A 19,781-nucleotide genomic window follows, 5' to 3' on the forward strand; every position below is an offset into this window, starting at 1 on the left:
TTTTTCCTATTTCTATCTTATACAAAGTACTATAAAGGTTCAATCGAAACACATTAAAGTTAATACATCAAATTACTTAATAGCTCCGGGAAAGGAGCTAGTTATCCAAGAGGAAAACAATTTTAATTTAAGTCTTGAATAAGTATAGCTCCATCTAGTGGCAGAAAGCCTGATATGATAATATAAAAATGGATCAATAGAAGCCAGAAATCATATCAGGTATCCATCCTAAATTGGAGGGTCATGTGCCAGACAGTCTGTTGTTAAAACATTAAAAACACTTTACAAAAACATTGTCGCTCAAGAAATGAATACCTCAAAAAGGTTCATACAATAAGTCACACAGGAGTTTTTTTTATAAAGAGAATGTTCTTTCAGCACACAGTTAAGGTTCTTAAGTAGAAGAACACATAGGGGAAGCAGGGGACTTTGTCACCTGCTTGCATGGACAGGGATTTTCTCTCCCCTCTTTCTAGAAAGCGAGAAGGCTATCAGCCGTGGTTTTTCTGGTGTATTCAAGTGTAGTTTTTATGCCTGGGCAGTGATATAAAAACACAACAGACCCAGGCTCTTTGACTTGGGTTTTAGAGCAGCTGTGCTTTGTAAATAACAGTGTCATAGGTCAGTCCTCAAATTGAAACCCCACCAATTTTTAACAAAATGGAAAAACATTTACATCAGCTGCAGTTTTACTGCATACTCAAAGTCAGACTGTCTATAATGAAGCTGCAAAAAAAGCTGTAAAAGTCAAAAAATTCAGCCAACAGAATGACAAAGTCTGCGAGAAACTGTAAAAATGAAGGACATCAGAGGAGAAAACAAGAATCAACACTGAATAAAATTAGCTCTCTCCATATTTATCACCAGAGAGGACGGCTGGAATTGTCAAACTCCTACTTCACGGTGTTTCCCAGCACTGCCATCAATTTAAATAGTTCAATATTGATTTGTGCATCAATGCCAACATAGGGATGATCCATTTGTGAGTGTCTGTCACAGTCTGACCAAACATAAAGAGGATTCCTCACTGTCAGATATAAGAAGAAGAAAGCACATTTTCACTGCAAGGTTCAGGATGATTTCCACGTCACGAAGCAGGTCGACTTGCATCACAAGTATCCTGGAGTAAGAGCGTGTGACCCGGACATTTATTTTTCCAGCCATGAATCACGCTGTGAGCCTGTTTGTGAGTGGCTGAAGAGAAGTGCAGTGATAATGCTTCTGAAGGAAATGAGCTCAGTGAGAAAGAAAGGTGAAGTAAGGGAAAAAAAATCCAAACCTATGTGGCCCTCTGTGAAAAAGTAATTGCCCCCCTTGAGTTACCCGTGATTAACCACAATGGAATCAGCAATGGAATGAATTATTGCCTGTGTTTGTTGGAAAATACATAAGATGAGGAACTTATGAAATAATCGCATATAAAATCCAGATTGCAATATTGGGGTAAGAAATTATAATTAGATAATTTACCCAAATTGTTCAGCCCTAGTGGCCATCGGTATTAGCTCATGATTTTCATACACATTTACCCACCACTGTTACAGCAGTGGGAGCAAGCTGGGGTCAAGTGTCTTTCCTAAGGACACGTGCTTAAGACAGTAGGAGCGAAGAGGATCTGGCTGCAGACCTCTACAGTGGGGCGACCTAGTCCATGGGACAGGAAGTGATGTACATTACCCAAGCCAGAACCAGAATCACATACTGAATGATGAATGCTTTCCGCTCGCTTCCAGAGGTTGCAGTAAGTGTCTGTTTTTTAAAACAACAGAATTTTATGAATTGAACATTTACAGAGGGGGGTGGATTTTAATTTGACACTCCTTAAACTTAGGAAAAACTCAAAGAGGGTTGGGTTTACGCACCTAACCCCTAAAGGTTAGGATGAGGGTAAAACTGGGCATATACTGTGCGATTTCAAACTGACCACATGACAGACAGATGGTCGTGCCTGACCTGAGTGCTCACACTGTACAAGTGAAATCGGGACCGACTGTGACAGAAATCTGCAGTTTTCTTTATAAAAAGTCTCACACACTGAGGGTAAAGTGTTTCCAGTCATATTCTCTCTCTCTATCTCTCTCTTCCTCCTTCTTTCTCTCTTTATCCCACACCCATTCACAGCATCACCTCTGTTTCAGCTGCAGGTCCGCGGTTTGGAATATTTCCTGCCTTTATCATAGCATGGCTGTGGGGGCATCAGAAAGTCATTCCAGCTGTTGCCATGGTAATTTAGAACGTTGTCTGACAGTTTACAAGGGGAAAAAACACGCAAAGTTGTTTATTCTGCTCGCATTTCTGCTCTGACTGTGGGAGTGTCTGGAGTCATACGACCAAAATATCAAACATGCCAGAAATCCATCTGACCAGTTGGGACCAGCTCGTTGCTCATAGTCAGGCCGTGGTTGGCTGGTTTACCCCCCTGTACACAGCACGAAAAATGATGCCCGGTTCAAGTGGAAGTTGGGCCGACTTCAGAGTGAGTCGTGTGACTTGAAATTCGTGGCTGAACCAGACAAAAATCGCACAGTGTGAGCCCGGCTTAAGAGGGAGGGGAAGGGGAATGAAATTTAAAATAACACACCAAAAATAAGCAAAAATCCAACAAGGGTTAGTACATCACTTTCCACTCCACTGTCGAGATTGTCCCATTGAAGAGGTCTGCAAAAGATGAGCTCACCACCGTAAAGGTCTGCAGCCAGATGCCTCTCATTGGAGCTGGGGATCTAACCCACAACCTTCTAGTTTGTAACAGACAGTCTGCAGCCACTTCTACTTGTAACCAGTCCTAGGAATAACACACCTGTTGCCCAATGGCAGCAGGGCTGGGCTTCAGCCGCCTGCAACAACAAAAAGGACAAGCAGAACACAGAATGGACGGATCTATCGAACTTGCTGCGATTGTAGAGCCCCCAAGCTAACAAACTAAGACACATTTCGTGGTCCATTGGTGAGAAAATGAAACACTTTGAATATGCACATCCCCTTTATATATCTGTATCTATACAGCTGTTGAGTTTGTATTTCACTTGGCAAACAGAATCTAACAAGCAAAGCCAAGCCTACACCACAGGAAGACAGTAGACAGTGAATCATGTCAGCAGCTATTAGATCAAGGTGATTAAAAAAAAATGAGAAGTTTTTTTTTTGTTTTTTTTTGCATGTAAAGAGAGTCTACCGCTTGTTACAGAATAAAGAAACATGTGTGCACTGTGAGGCTCCATGAGTCTGACTGCTCTGCTTTCCTCCTAATTATTACTGTCAGTGATGTGTCGAAACATGTCAACTGCCAGGTGATTCCAGCCTGGGTGTTTAGTTAAGCACTCAGGTTATTGGACAGGCATAGAGCACGTGGAGAGGCATGTACTGGTTACAGCTGTTGAGGAATTCTGTTTGCATTGTGCTGCAGGTCTGCACACATTACTGGAAGATATCGTCTACTGTGTGTGAGCATAGAGAGAGAGAGAGAGAGAGAGAGAGGAAGAAAAGCATGCAGAGAGATCGAGAGACAGAAAGAGGAGTGCCCCTGTGTGAACCAGCAGACCTGCAGCCTCATGCCAGCCCTGTGTGCAGCCGGCTGACGTCATGGAAAGAAGCATCAGACTCTGAACTCTGCTGTTAGCTCCAATCATCCACGATGCGCTCGCTCATCATGACCTCTCTACACACACAATACACTCACTGTGTCTGCCCTAACAGCACCTGCTGTTTCGGCCTGAACTCATCAAGCTGTGACTCATTTTTCACAGAAAAATAAAAATAAAAACCTCTTTATCTCATTAATATGATGCACTGTTTCACTATAGGAAAACTTTGCCCTTGCACTCAGTAGATGAAATCTGCCCTGTTGCTTAAAGAATACAGGAAACAAAAGACTATTTGCCACGCATTGCTGCTTCAGAGCTTCTGTTTGCATTCCTCAGTGTGAGGAAGTGTCATTTTTTATTTGTCACAAGGAATCACCTCTCAGTCCAGCTGCAGCATCCTGGAAAATAAACAGTCAAAAAGTTGTCTGACTGGCTCTCCAAGAGGTGTGAGTGATGAAAAGACTACCTGCTCATACCTGTGCTCTTTCTACATCTCTTGATAGATGTGTCTGCATTTGCTTTCGCTGTTCAATCTTGTTTTCTTGGCAACTTCACCGCACTTATTCTTTATCTGAGCTGGAGGGAATTCCTTAAGGAAATAAAGTGATTTATCTCAGGACACACCTCGGTCAGAGTCCATCGACATGTTTGCGCTCTCAAGTGCTCTTTTTCTTTGGCCTATTTTCTGTTTTAAGGTCTTGAAAAGCAGAAAAACTCTGCACCTTTCCCTTTTCAGTGATATTTATCCAGGCAGGCTTGCGCAAAGATTTCTACAAGTATTGTTCTGTCCTTTAGAGAACCTTACCGTGCTAAAAATTTGCAGGATTCTAAACTTTTACTGCTGCATTAAAATATTTCTGCGTGGCACTGACTCTTTCATTCAGAGGCTGATGAAACGAAATGGAACGGTGGTTTCTGTGTTCGTTATGTGTTAACTGCTCTAAATAATTTTTTTTTTGTACTAGTACAGCCACCAACAGCCCTACCCCTAACAAAGGTAGGGCTGTCATTGGGCAATAAAACAATGTAGATAAGAGATAATGATGATAAACCTTGGGCGTTTTACATGATAAGGGAGGATGAAACAAACTTGCAGGAGCAGCAGCCAGTTAGTCTACAGTGTTTATGCAGAGTACACTCCCACTTTCTGCTGCAAAGCAATGTTTGAGCAACGTGTAAAAAAAAAGTGGCTATGTTCTGAAAAGGAGGAAAGAAATAGTGGAGTAAAGGGGAATGAAAGCCAGAGTGAAAGGGAACTTGTGTTATCCTGAAAAGCTGAGGGAAACCATTAACATGACCTCATTAACGTGGCCATTAGCAGCAGCTTGGCTAGCAGCCCCCTCACCAGACAGTCCTGTCCACAAAAAACATTTGACAATGACTGTATTTGAGTTCTCTTGTCTTCAATGATGGGGTAAGACACTGGATAGGAAACAGGGATGCCAGAGTGGGTATTGGTCATGAGTGTGGATCAAACTCATTATCACTGTTGAAGGAGTATTAACCTTTATACATGTGGTGAGTGATTGTCTCACTTAAACACAAATGATTATCCTAAAACTGCTTTAGCAAGTATTTAAGATGGTTTTTATCACCTCCCCGTGTGGGGAATGAGGAAATATGTAATGCTTGTTTGTTCTGGTTAACAATCTCATGAACAATGACGACAGGGAGATTCCCAGCCTAAAAACAAGCACGCCTGAGGTAGCTGAGCTAAGCTAAAATGGCAACACCTTGTAGCTCTTAGAAGTCCACGATCATGCGTGATTTCATCATGTACTACTTATGTCACATGATAGCATGAAAACAAAGCCACATTTTGCATTGCAATCACTTCATATGGAAAGCGTGATCTTTAAGGTTTCTTTCAGTTTTTGTTTGATGTCAATAGGCCAAGTGAAACAGGAAATATGATCATTTTAATTTCATATATAAATTTATGTTAAACATAGGGGACGGTGGACCATGCTGTACAGGACCAGCACTGGTATTTTTTCATAATTTTAGTATTTTGTAGTTTCTTTTTAAAAATGACGATATATTGTTTTAATAACAATTTTTAAAAATCATTTTTGTGGGGTGTGGTGCTTTTTGGATGCCCTATACCTGATACAGTAAATTAAACTTTAAAAAATATATAGCTTTAATTAGGGATGCACCGATCCACTTTTTCAGTTCTGACCCGATTCCAATAAATATGTGCAGATACCGATACTGATTCCAATATATATATACATATATATATATATATATATATATACACATATGTATATATATATATGTATATATATGTATATGTGTATATATATATATATACACACATATGTATATATATATTTATATATGTATATGTGTATATATATATATACATATGTATATATATATGTATATGTGTATATATATATGTATATATATATATATGTATATGTGTATATATATATATGTATATATATATATGTATATGTGTATATAAATATATATATATGTATATGTTTATATATATATATATATGTGTGTATATATATATATATGTATATATATGTATATGTGTGTATACATATATATGTGTATATATATATATATATATATATGTATATATATGTATATGTGTGTATACATATATGTATATATGTGTATATATATATATATGTATGTGTATATATATATATGTGTATGTGTATATATATATATATATGTATGTGTATATATATATATATATGTATGTGTATATATATATGTATATGTGTATGTGTATATATATATGTGTATGTGTATATATATATATATATATATGTACGTGTATATATATATATATGTGTATGTGTATATATATATGTGTATGTGTATATATATATGTGTATGTGTATATATATATATATTTTTTAACAATTATTGTTGTTGTTGGTATAATGTGTGAGGTTACATGAGGCTGTATTAAACCACCCAGCTCCTCTTATTAAAAAGAAAAAAAAAAAAAAAAAAAAAAAAAATGAAAAATGAATTGAATTTAAATGTATTCCAAACAAATTTATTTGAACTAGTACTAAAAAATAAATATCAACATTATCCAAAAAACAACAACAATGGAGTATAAGTTATAAATCCCTGTCTATAATGCTCTTTAATGAACCTCCTGCCACTAGAGACCGCTGTCGCTTCAGTTAATGGCCGCAGCCTTCCTCTCTTACCTTTCACCGGATATAAACAATGAGAATCTCTGCGGTGGCTAACCTGTTAGCATATAGTAGGAAGACCGCAGTACGACAGTTTTCCAAAGTAGTAAATGGAAATAAAGTGGTATGTGGGCTGTCGAGGGTAAACTCAAGTATGACTACTCACCCAAAGTGAAAAGAGGCCAAATATCAAAGCAGGATATTAATCTGCAAAGAGGAACAAAGGCTGTTATCAGGCTAACGTCACACCCACTCTTCTTTGTGTTCTCTCGTCTTTAGACTAGTTTTGACTATTCTAAATATAGATTTACATTTAATCTACTAGGTAATTATACCACTAAGAACATCCCTACCTAATACTAGCTCAGTTACAGACTGTCTCGTGTTAGACTGTGGTGCGTTCATGGTCTACCACAAACTGTAGGATGGATTTGGATCGGTCACTTTCATTGGCGCCATCAGTCAGATGTCCGATCTATTAATCACGTCCATATTGGACCTGATACTAATATTGGATTGGCTCGGTCCCATCCCTAGTTTTCATTTTATAAAGTTGAGGTAGTGCCAAAAAGGATTATACCAAACATGAGCATGGTTTATATTTTCTAAGTGTTTTATTTTGTCAAAAGAAAATTAACAAAAGGCAAAATAACCAGTGGACCTCTAAGTGTTAACCTGCTTAATCTGCTTAAGAGTGTTGACGTAACATTTTTACAATGGAAGATTTTTTTATCAGTAGTAATGATATTTACAAGGGATGTCCTGAATGATCTGCAACCATCCGTTATCAGCTGTTTTTTATCAATTACATGATGAGTAGATTAGTGCCACGACCTTGCTCAGGGAAATATTAAAGGAATAACAGATGTATTTTTTTTGTAACAAAATGATCAAACTTATTGAATAACTAATGTGCTATGTGAATGTGAGCTATCAATCATGTCTGGATGAGTGAATGTGTGGTGTGATTGTGATGAAATGTGCATCAAACCGAAGGATGAGATGTCGGCAGCAGGTCCAGCTGAGAGAGAGCGAGAATCTCAAACAGACCGGCTTATCTTCCTTTCTAAAGGCCCTGCTAAGGGAAGCAGCAATCAGCTGATGACTCCTCACAGCCCCACACTAATGCCCACTCCAAACAGCTGAAAGAGGGGGAAACATGTCTGAGAACAGTGCAGGGAGGAAATCAGGCAGAGTGGAAACTGAATGGGAGGGGTCATCACATTATCACCAAACAGATCACTCAAGATTTAAACCTCTGTGTGCTGTGTAGTGCAATTAAAAAGGTTAATTGCATTATCAGCCAATAAGAACATCAGCACAGTGAATCAAATTTTTCTTAAAAGCAGCATCTTTGACAGTTGGCTGGAAAACAGAAACTGTTAATTCACTGCTGCTGCTGCTGCTGCTGCTGTCAGTCATCCTTCGTTTACTGAGGAGCTGAATAGCTCAGTTTGACATGAAAAACACAAAACGTCCTCTCACCTCCAGTTCAGCTGTCCTACTCCAGAAAAAATCTGGAAATTTCCACACCAAATTTCTGCTGACAAGATACAAAGAATGTGACAACCAACCCCGTTCTCTCCTACACAGTAAAATACTGTTGTGCTTGTATCCTACTATTTTTTTTACAGCCCTAATAAATTAAATCCTTTCATGCCTGCCCTAGTGCTGAGCAGTTAAGTTTCAGTTTCCATTACGGCTACCAAAAATCAAGAAAACAGTATTTTCAAGATAAAAATATTTCTTTGCAGTATGCCATGTAACTTCTCTGTTTCTCCTGTAGGTTTTGTCATATGTGGTAAATGTGCCATTATTGTCTTAAAACATATTGCTATATCTTTCTTTTTTTTTTTTTTTTTTTTTGCAAATGATTCATTCTGTATTGTTTTTTCTTATATCTTACCTTATGTGCTTTCATTTATTGCTTGCTTTTCAAAGAGTTCTGATATAGAAATGTTAACAGTGTTATTATTAGTCTTAATAGTTATGTTTTTTGCCATAACTGAGCGGCCTTTTTCCTGCCTTAGTGATTACCACGAGTAGAACTCTGTGCACAAGCTTTGGGTGTAATTTTGGGGTACTTGATTGGATGGCTTAAAAAAAAAGTTAAAAAATCATTTTACTAGCTTGTGATAACTTACATTACTGAGGCACTTATATCTTCTTTTCATACTTCTTCGCATGAGTCTAATGTATTAACATCCTGTATGAGGACTCTCAGCCCATGTCAGGGTATCCCACACATTTACATGTAAGCAAAGCTGCTCATTTGCCTGCTTCACATGTGATCATTAGTCTGTATTTGAGGGAATCTGGCCGTGCTGCTGCAGGAGAATAAACTGCGCTTTGCATCACACCACAATGAAGTGAAAAATCCCACAGATGATTTGCTTTGGAAACTCCTTCATCTATCACAGGCCAGCAGGGTCAGAGCCAGAACTCCACAGCAGCTCTGTGATCTGCAATAATGAAACTTGGTCATTAAATCAGTCTCAGTTTAATGTTTCAGTGAGAAGTCTGTCATTAAATTAAACTCCAGGACCTTCTGTTGATCCACTGTCTGATATAGAGATGAATTCAGGGCATATTATTTTAATTTGATCACGTTCTCCAGGCTTTGTCCTGAAGCTTCATATTTCCCACATTAGGTTCACTGAGTTTTCTGTGTCAGCAAATGCACGACAATCTGATAGAAAACTAAAGAATCCTTGTCAGTGATCAGTTCTCCACAGACCTCTGTGATTATTTTCCACCTCTGAATAGAAAGCGTGAAATGAGACTCAGGCTCTTCTGATTAAAGCTCATAAAGAAGCTCTCTGTCCCTCTGATCATATCTGATTCACCGAGCAGCTTTGACGCAGTTCATGAAGATGGCACAAACTATTTTCTTTTACAAACCACATGAATCATAAATTGTTAGACTCTATGAAATATCAGGTTTTACTTTGAAAAAGCATGACAAAGAGATGCCCTAATTGCATTAATGTGTCTCTCACAGGATATTAAAGCTCATTCTTTAACAGTTGTTATTTGAATGATCATTTACACTTTCAATGCTCTGGTTTAAATCTTTAAACATCATTATTTTTTTTTTACTTAATTCTGCACTGTTCTTGTGAACATGATATGTCGAGAACCCTTCAAGAGATTTTCTTCAGACTTTTCACAAATGTCCACTCTGACCCAAGGATGACAAGATTAGATTCTGGAGGTGTTCCTTGTTTGCAAACAAAGCGACAACCTCCGTAGTTGATAAAAGAAGCCATGCAGAAGTGGGAAAAGACTGCAATTCCTCGAGTGTCCACTAGAGACTGGCTACAGTAGCCAGGACCACTACATATTAAGATTCTGATTTTTACATCAAAAATAAACACATTTACAGTCTGGTTCAAAAAGTTATTTTGGTCAACATTGTTCATTCCTTTATAAGACTAATACTGTACTACAGGAGAATTTTTTTAACAAAGTATTCCAACTTTGGTTTAAATAAGGAACTCAATTTATGCATTATAGGGGCATGGCTGAGATGACTGCAAGCCAGCACTATGTAGCTGTTTGTCAGGATGTTTAAGACCCACCTCAGCTCCACTTCTTTTTTTCTAGGTTGAAAGTTACTTTGAGACAGTGTTGTCAATATGACTGCTGCCACAGATTGGACTCAAAAGCATCACATATTTTACCCCTTTAACACAAGTTTATATTAGTCTCAGAGGTTTTCAAAACACGCCTGTGAAGTTTGCTGCTGAAAAAACTCTCCAGGATTGGATTTTTGCATGTCTAAAACCCCCTCTGTTAAACCCCGGTCAGAAGCTGTCTCTGTGGCTTTAAATGTTAATGAGCTGTCTGACTCCGCCCCCTCAGGAAATGGATGTGGCTTAATGGATGTGGTTCTTCTGATCCTCCTCTCAGTTGACAGCTGAGAGGAACTTTCTTCCAAGCAGGGATTTTCCCTTCATGACATCATGAAGGGAAAATCTGGCAATGGCTTTTTTCAGCACTCATTTTCTGAGAGGTGGAGAAGAGAGGGGGGAGGGAATGGATTTTTTGGATTCTTGGGGGGATTGCGGACAGGGTAGGGGCACATATTTTTTTGTTAGAAAAGCCTGAAAAGTAATTTTTGCACATGTGACCTTTAACACTCAATATGTTAAATTCCGCCACCAGGGGGCTCTCAACTAAAAAATTAACCCAATATGATGAGTACAGACCAGCATTGGCCATCACTGCTGTTAACTTCTTGTTTTTTTTTTAATGACAACAACAATTAATGTCATGTAGCCGATGGACAGGTGTTCCTGGCGTCAAGGACCTTGCACAAGGGCCCACACTGGACACTCGTGCTCAGACTGGGATTTATAATTCAGGGACAAATTACAACAAAAGGGTTGAAAACAAACAGTAATTTTGAAAGTGCATAATTATTTGCATATTTGTGCTAGAAAAATGACTCACAGTAACAAGCTTAGAAACACAGGCACTGTTCCAATATTCCTTCGTATATTAGGGTTTTTCTCTCCCCCTCTTAGTAGTTCAGGAATGAGTGGATATGCAGAAGTAAAAGGTTATGAAATATATTACAGGTCCAAATTTAAAATCAAACCTGGCTCCTGCAATAAGCAGCATTTCTGAGCTACGGATGAGCTACCTGGAGGCCCAAAATTTTCATTTTATACACACAGTTTACCCCGGTATAATTGCTCTTAGTGCTTTTAGATTGAACATGAATTTAAAATGGGATCATCAAAGTTGATCTATTGTTTTTTTCCCATCAGGGCCTATTGTCAGGGCCTCAAACCTAGCATAAAGTTACATTGAAGTTACTAACATTGGATTTAGCAAGCCATTAGACATAAAATACTTCCAGTCAAGACTACCTGTTCTACCTTTGTGAACAGTCCAACCATTTTTTAACAAATTGTCTGCACACCTGAATGTGTGGCAGGTGCATTGGAGGAGGGTGAAATTACTGTAGACAATGTGAGAACCCTCCACACACTGTCTGCTGACATATTTACTGAGACACAGCATTTTGGTCTGACTGGTCTTCATACCTCATGAACATTGGTTTAAAGATGGTTAGTTGACAGTGTTTGGGAGCTTCTCTCTTTGTCTTTTCAGTCCAGACAGAAACTTGTGAAGCTCAGACAGGGTTGGAGCTGTGGAGGCCTAAGAACAGATCCTTAGCTGCATTTGCATTAGTATGCACAGCATGAGACAAATGCTACTTTTTCAAACTGGATCCCAGAGTGAACAAATCTGTAGACACCGTTTCGTCTCCGTGTGGACAGCCAATCAGATTACTCTTTTTTATTATTAGTATGGGAAATATCATTATTAGAGGTGGGCGATATATATCGCCTACGATAGTATCGTAAATGTTGCTTTGACAATATGCAAATTTACATTATCGAGTATTCATACTGTCCTGTAAAGAAAACAAACGGACGGTGCGTAGACAGTAAAGGAGAGGTGCATCCATGTCCTCATTTCGCCGAATGCATGCCTTGTAGTGGGTGGCGGTATGCACCTTAAAGTTGTTTGCGACCCGCCAATAAAACAAGAGAAGAAGAAAAATGCGTGCCTCAGACGCCAATCAGCGGACAGGATTCAGTCTCGTGACTCGGCGGTCGGCAACCAAAACACAACATGGTCTCACATGGAGGAAATATGCAAGTGTCTCCGTCTTAGCGGATGATTTACTAGCTAAGGTTCATAGCTAAGGAAATGATGGCGATTCAAGTGGTGGACAGTGAAAGTGAGTATTCGACATTTATGATTAGGGCCGACCTTAAATGATAAAAAATATAATTCATTAAAGCAAAACTATTTTGAAAAGTATATTTATAGCATGATTTAAAGGTGTGCATTTTTTTGCGCAGAAGGGTGAAAAACGTGAGTATTTTAGAATAATTTACCTCACAAAAAAACTAATAATGCATTTTAACCAATGTTGCTACAAATCAATGACATATGCCAGGCTGCAGTCATCCATTAACAAGTTATTCACTTTCAGTGTAGTATCAGATCAATTTGTGTGGTTTTTTTTTCATCAAAGATTTTGTTTGTTTACATTACATACATGGCAAGTAAAGGGTTAAAAGATATGACAGTTATTGAATATTTGGTATTTTTGTTAATGGCACAAGTTGATGAAACAAGGAAAAAAGGAAATGATTAAAAATAAACTAATATGATTTTTTTTATTTACAGTAATAAGCCCCTGTGTATTTTTTGCACGCTAGGAGGAAAATGAGGCAGCAATTTGTAGGGATATTTGTTTACAATTTTTTAAATTTATTTTTGTACTGACTGCCTTGGGAGAAGGGGGGGTCTGCACTCCCCTTTACAACTGACTTTTGACAGTGTATGAAGGAGCTTGCTTTATCTATCTATCTATCTGTCTGTCTGTCTGTCTGTCTGTCTATCTATCGTCTCCTTAGTGATATTGTAATTGCTACTGCAGCTATTATAATAGCTTCAAGTCTTCCTCTCATTCATTTACTTTACTTCTGTTTGTTTATTTGTTTCTCTGCCTGATCACCTGCAATCACTTTTACAAGCTATACACTCTGTTTCCAAAGGAAATCACGAATACAAACACACACCCGCACCTGCACCCACAGGCTATTAGATAACATATACTAATCGATCTACTAGTCTGTTCAATCAAATGAACTGTCTGCACTTTGTCACTTTTCTCTGTGTCTTGTGTACTTGTTTGTTACGTGTACTTGTCTGTTTTGCAATTTAAAAGAAAAAATCAGGTCTACTAATTATGACAGTAAACTTTACAAACTGATATCATGTTATTATGATAATAACATTGTGCATCAATAACAATTAACAGTTGATCCACCACATCTCTTAGAAACCAAGCATTTCCAGTTCCAAAAATTGTTGCCTGCAGAATCAACATTTTAAAATAGATATGAAATTGTTTTACTGTCCTCTGTAGCTTGTGCAATTTGGATTGAAGACAGAGCTTGTGAGAAATCTGATTGGCTAATAGATGAGAAGCTCCTCCAAATCAAAATGTTTTCAGTATTTGAGTCACGTCTGAATGGAAAAGGAAAAGAAAACAGAGGATACACCTCCACATCAAACTCATCAGCATGTGACATCCTTTTCAGGATGAGAGTTATTGCAGAGCAGCAGCAGCTGTCTGAGCTCGTCATAAAATCACCTTTTATTGATACAATATTTGTCCTGTCAATATTTTTACTGAAATGTCAACAGAGTTTCCTGTTAAACGCAGCTGATGTAATTGGATGTTGGTTCCAGAGTAAAGCCTGGTCACTGTTTGGTGACCATGCTCATGAAATGAGCTCCTGGAAACTGAGTGTGTGCAGACGCAGAGCTGCCTGGAAAGACAAACACAGACGCTCAGCAAGCACGTGCACACGCACAAACGTCAGTCTGCAGTGTGTGCTTCTTGAGTGTGTGACCTTTTCCATCATGAGCTGATGGCTCCACTAATCTTTGTAACTTTGAGTCCTTTCTGTGCGCGGTCATCGGGCTAAGTGACGAGCCAGAGGTCGATGGAAAATCCATACTATTATCGCCGTACATTACTTTTATTTGATTGGGCTGCTGAATGCAACACTGAGGTGGAGTAGCAAGGCTCTGTTCGGGTCCAGAGTACTTCCTGCTGCACACTCCCAGTCAGTGACAGTGATATACGTCCACCTCAGGCGGACCCTGTGAGTGCCGTGAGCGCTGTAAATCACTGTGTGGTATTGATTCTCCATTAGAGGTCGGCCTCTTTGAACACCTCTGACAGCGTGCTCACAAACACCTCACTGTGAGTGAGATGAGATGTTAGAGGAGACTAAGACAAGGTCACGTGACTGTTGAGGGTGAGGCTTAAACTGCAGAGACTATGGTGGTCTGAAATCACTCCCTATTCATTATATGAAAAGTGTGCTGTATAGGGAATGTGCTATTTTGAAGTGGTGTCTGAAATCTGGGTGAACATTGTGACCCTATATAGCAGTGATCATAAACTGGAGGTCTGAGGGACACATTAGGCCCCTCACATCTTCCCATTCGGCCCCTAGAAGCTCGATTAAATTCAGAAAAAAGTGCTGAGGAAAAAATATATTGCTGTATTTAGGTTATATTTTCTTTCTTTCCCTTTATAATCCTTCGGATATGTAAGTTAATCCAAAAATAAGATAGATTGAAACATTTTTTAAAGATTGGCTTAATGTTTGATCAGTTGCACAAAAGTCCAACTATTAATAACCATTATTAGCAAATACGATGCATGACAAACTCGGTGTTAATTTAACAAATCAGTTTCCACTGCCTGAGAATTAAAACAAAATATATGTTTTCATCATGTGTTTTTCACCAATGAGGATGCAGCATATTCACATCAAACTACATAGCAGCCCCAGAAATATGTGGCTTAAATGTTTCAATCGCTCCCTTGTGGCTTGCTGCTGTATAGTGATTTAACTTAGTTAGACTGAGTTCACTGGTAAAGGCTAAAAATAATGTACTTTTTAAAGAAAATACAATTGTTAGACGTGTTTCTTTTATTTAGGTCATTTTGCACGCCGGCCCTCACAGTGTCTGCATAGGCATTAGTTGGCCCTTATACCAATGTAGCTGATGACCCCTGCTATGTAGTGTACTCATTATGTCCCACAATGCATTGTGAAAAGTAGTGAACTACTGACAGTCACTAGCCCAATTATATTTACCATCATGTATCACGGTTCAAAGCTTTAATAAGCAGAAAATGCCATTGGATTGTTTTCAGTCATGACAGACTGATGAGAAACACAGCAAGTGTAAGCACAGAGCACAGGAACACTGAGCCGCTCAGATTTTGATCCCTTTTAAAAAACTATTTGTAGGTGCTAAGGATTCAAATGAATTAAGGTTTTTTTCCCTATGATGAATAAAGACATGAGAAAATCAACTTTGATGCTAGATATGCACAAACAAATGATGCTACACAAAAATATGGATGATTATTTTGCTGAAACTTCACAAAACTTTTTTTCTATTATTTATCCTTTAAATTATTTATAAATTCTTTTAGTTTACCATTATTTTTGATCCCTAGCCTTAGTCATGAATATCTTCGAGCTGTTGTTATTAAACACCTTAATTGTGAGACATCAATGAAGTTATTGTCTGTGGTTGAATTAGTGTCCAAAATAATTTTTGTATCATTCAGATGATTCCTCTATGGAATCCACTATCCACAGATCACTATATCATGAACAGGAAGCCTTTGACATCAGATAATTAAAGCAGTGTCCCACCAGGAGAACGATGTTTGCTCTGATTTAGTCATTGAATATAATCACAGCAGGGCAGACAGGGCAGCAGAACAATATTATATTGTTTTTTATTCACCTGGTACACAAGCAGCAATATGAATGAATGAAGTTATGAAAGCCGAAAAGACCCCATTGGTGGTCTAAAATAGTGTTACCCGCTTTAATTTAGGAAATTCAAGCCCCATTGGCTTTCTAATACTTCATTTCATAAAATAAAGCTGACAGCATTAAAAAGGCAAAGGTCTCAACAACAACTTTTATGGACATTAGGCTATATGTAAATAATCTCTGAAAATGTATACACTGCTGACTGCAGACTTACCCAATATAATTACTACACATATACTGTTGGTAACTGTTGCAGTCGGTGAATGTTAGGATGTTCTCATACACATTGAGATTATAAATCCTCATCATTTTTAAAGCATTGATAAATGAATTGAGTTCCTTTGAGTTTAGCTTTACTTTATGACAGTCTTTCCCAAAATTGAGTGTGCTGAAGCCCAATCAAAGCCCTTGTACAACCATAACATGAGACTCAAATATTGACCTTTTATATAAATATATTTATTTCGCTAAACGTGGATTTCAGTGCAATTGCTTTACTTTGAGATACATTTGAATATCTCGGTGTGGTTTGGGGTCACAAAGTTCAACTAATAGGCCACTGTTGTTTATTCTGTTGACATGATAAATTCATTAAATTGATAAGCAAGCGGCATAGTAGAATTCAAAATCAAAATATGCTTTAATGGCATGAATGGTTGACATCTTTGTTGCCAAAGCAGAGTACATCAAAAACAAATAGTAGTAATGACAATCATGATAATGATAATCTTCAGTGTCTCTAACTCTAACACCAGTTAAACAATGACACTGGTTGTATACCACAGTCAAAATAAATGATTTAAAAAGGTGACATGAGAGTTAAAATTTCAGGCTGTGTTTTGTTACTTCTGAGAAATTAAAACATGTAATCAAGTATTATGATCATTATTTTTGTTTTTATTTATTCTGTGATTTTTAGTTGTATGTAAATGACCTACCTTGCCCACACTGGGAAGTTTGCAGATTTTGCTTTTTGCAAAATGGTGGCTGACGCAGCTGCTAAAACTGATCTCACTTTAGTACAAGTTGATCTGAGTAAACAGAGTTACTCTTGAACATCTCTCTTTCTTATTAAAATGTTAGAATGTTGTCCTTTAGCAGACGCTCTTACTCGCCACGCTGGATGTAACCACTGGCCTTCCCACTTCCTGGATAGGCCAGTGGTTTTAAGTAAGGCTCATGTGTTAGGGTTAAGATAATCTTGAGCTTTTTCTCTTTATTATAATGTTTTGCAGGTGATATTTTCTTGATATCCCTGCTGATATGTTTCATTATCTTAAGCACATTTTGCTCTTATAAATGAGCCAACTTTGCAGTGTCACAGTAACTTTATGCACACCTCTGTGTGTGCAACAATTTGTTTAAATTATAGAACATGCGGGTAGTTTGCATAAATTTCACCGCTTCCTTAAATGACAGAGGTCTGAAGTGTTTCCACATTCTTATTATCGTTCCTGGCATTATTCCTGCACAGTTAGTGTTTGTAATGTGAGCAAAGTGTCAGCGCATGTGTTGTGTGAACATCTGTCATGCCCCATTATACACACATGCACTGAGATGCAGACACGCATACATACACTGTTCTGCAGACAGATCTCCTCAGCAGGATGAAGAGTGTTAGACATTATAAGGGAGCAACAAGTTCACACATTGTCTTCTGTAAACAGAAACAGTAGGGGCTCAGACGTCATCATCACATAGGTTTCGTGCACAACTGAACAGTTGTACCCATGGCTTGTTTATAATGGACAGATGGAGTCACTGTGCTGTTGTTATGGATGCCGTTAAGTGCAGACATACTGACCTGTGTGTGTGTTTTGTTTTTTTCTCTCTCGCAGACGGTTCAAACACACAGGCCTCACTTTCTGGCCGTTCACTGTCAGGAGGTCGGGGGGAAGAACTACGAGGCGTCCATGTCACATGTGGACAGTTTTGTCAAGTAAGTCAAGTGCTATAATGTCGTCTAGATCGGGGTTCTCAATGTTGGGGTTGGGACCCCATTTGGGGTAGCAAGACTCTGAGAGGGAGTCTCCAGATTCCTTAAAAAACTAAGAACATTTTTGAATCAGACTGTTGCCACTTTTCACCAATTTTAACTGATTGTAACCAATTTTGATCACTTTTTCCCACCAATTTTGCTAATTTTGCCATATTTTGGCAACTTAAAACCCAGTTTTTGTCAATTTTAAACCCTTTCCACCACTTTCTTCTGCCTGTTGTAGCCACTTCTAAACCAAATCTTGCAACACCCTGACTATTGTTGGCTCTGTTGACAGATTATTGCCTATATTCACCCCTTTTATCACTTTTTAAGCCACATTTTTGCCTGTTTCTGACTATTACAGCCTCCGCTAACCCTTTCTTGCCAGTTTAAATCAATTTTCATCTCATTTCACCACCTATCCACCTATTTTTGCCACTTTAACGCCATTTGAGCCACTTTTAAATCTCCTTCTACCACTTGATTTGCCCATTTTTGCCATTTTTTGCCACTTTTATCGAATTTTTGGCATTTCTGCTACTTTTAAAATCTAATTTCACCACCTTTACCACAATTTTTTGCCATTATTAACCAATTTTAGCTATTTTAAAGTATTTTAATTCTGTTTTTAATGTGCATGGCTGTGTTTAGCCACCTTCAGGTACAGTGGGGGGTCCCCGGTCTCTGGCACCTTTATTTTGGGGGTCACAAGCTGAAAAAGTTGAGAACCCCTGGTCTAGATATTGACAAATGATTAGCATTTTTGATGAGGAAATCTCACCTGAAGCTTTTGTATTTCTAATTATATCTTCCTCTCAGGATAGCATCACAGCTGCATGTCAGCATATGTGGTTTTAATCATAATTGTCTTTAAATGTGAATATCATTGAGATGCAATAACTGCAAAATTCTTTTAAATGTTTGAAAGAAAAGAAGACTTGTTTTGGATATTCCCTGGTAAATATCCTTTTGTGTCCATCAGAGAGCTGTTGTCCAGTGATGCCATGAAGGAGTACAATAGAGCCCGCGTCTACCTCGATGAGAACTACAAATCCCAGGAGCATTTCACAGTAAGTGCTGTAACCCTGCATTCATGCAGTGTTGAAATATGCATAAAGTCGTCCTTTAAACTGGTATACACAACTGTTGGCTGAGTTTAGGTATAAGCTATAAGCTGCATACACAGAGTGAGTAACTTTTTGAAACGTATCTTAAGCATTAAGACCTTTGATGAATTTTTACGTAAGTGGTTTTGGAAAATTCTTTGGATCAGTTGCAAGTTTGGGAGCAAATTACTAACATGGTATTTAAAATCAAACAAGTCTCATTTGGAGCGTCATTTTTGTTACCACACTGTGGTGCATGACTTCTAAACACTTTAAAGAAAGAAGAAAAACACTCAGAACCTGGGAAATGAGATCATCAAAAGAGAAATTTATGCATAAAACTGATTTCAGCACCTTCATACTCTCATTCCCATTGTTGTTTTAACATATAAAACATTGTAGTTCTGTAAAATCTAGTGTTTATACTACATTTTTATGTTTCCTTTGCCTCGTGCTGGTCCTCTTTTGATGTGCACATCTTTTTGTGTCTGTAAATTAAAAATAATGTTAAAATAGAGTAATTTTCTTTG

At 38.0% G+C, this 19,781-nt stretch overlaps 1 protein-coding gene across 2 annotated transcripts in view; it reads left to right on the top strand.

The window, feature by feature from the left end:
• Positions 1 to 19,781, top strand: part of LOC121511093 (inositol polyphosphate-5-phosphatase A) — a 280,564-nt gene that overhangs the window by 79,687 nt on the left and 181,096 nt on the right. For both annotated transcript variants that reach the window (XM_041789627.1, XM_041789626.1), the window contains exons 3-4: positions 18,003 to 18,103; positions 19,128 to 19,215. In XM_041789627.1, coding sequence (XP_041645561.1) covers positions 18,003 to 18,103; positions 19,128 to 19,215 — 189 coding nt within the window. The remainder of the gene's footprint in view (positions 1 to 18,002; positions 18,104 to 19,127; positions 19,216 to 19,781) is intronic.

Source organism: Cheilinus undulatus, linkage group 6, assembly GCF_018320785.1.
Source record: "Cheilinus undulatus linkage group 6, ASM1832078v1, whole genome shotgun sequence".
NCBI classification, from domain to species: Eukaryota; Metazoa; Chordata; class Actinopteri; order Labriformes; family Labridae; genus Cheilinus; species Cheilinus undulatus.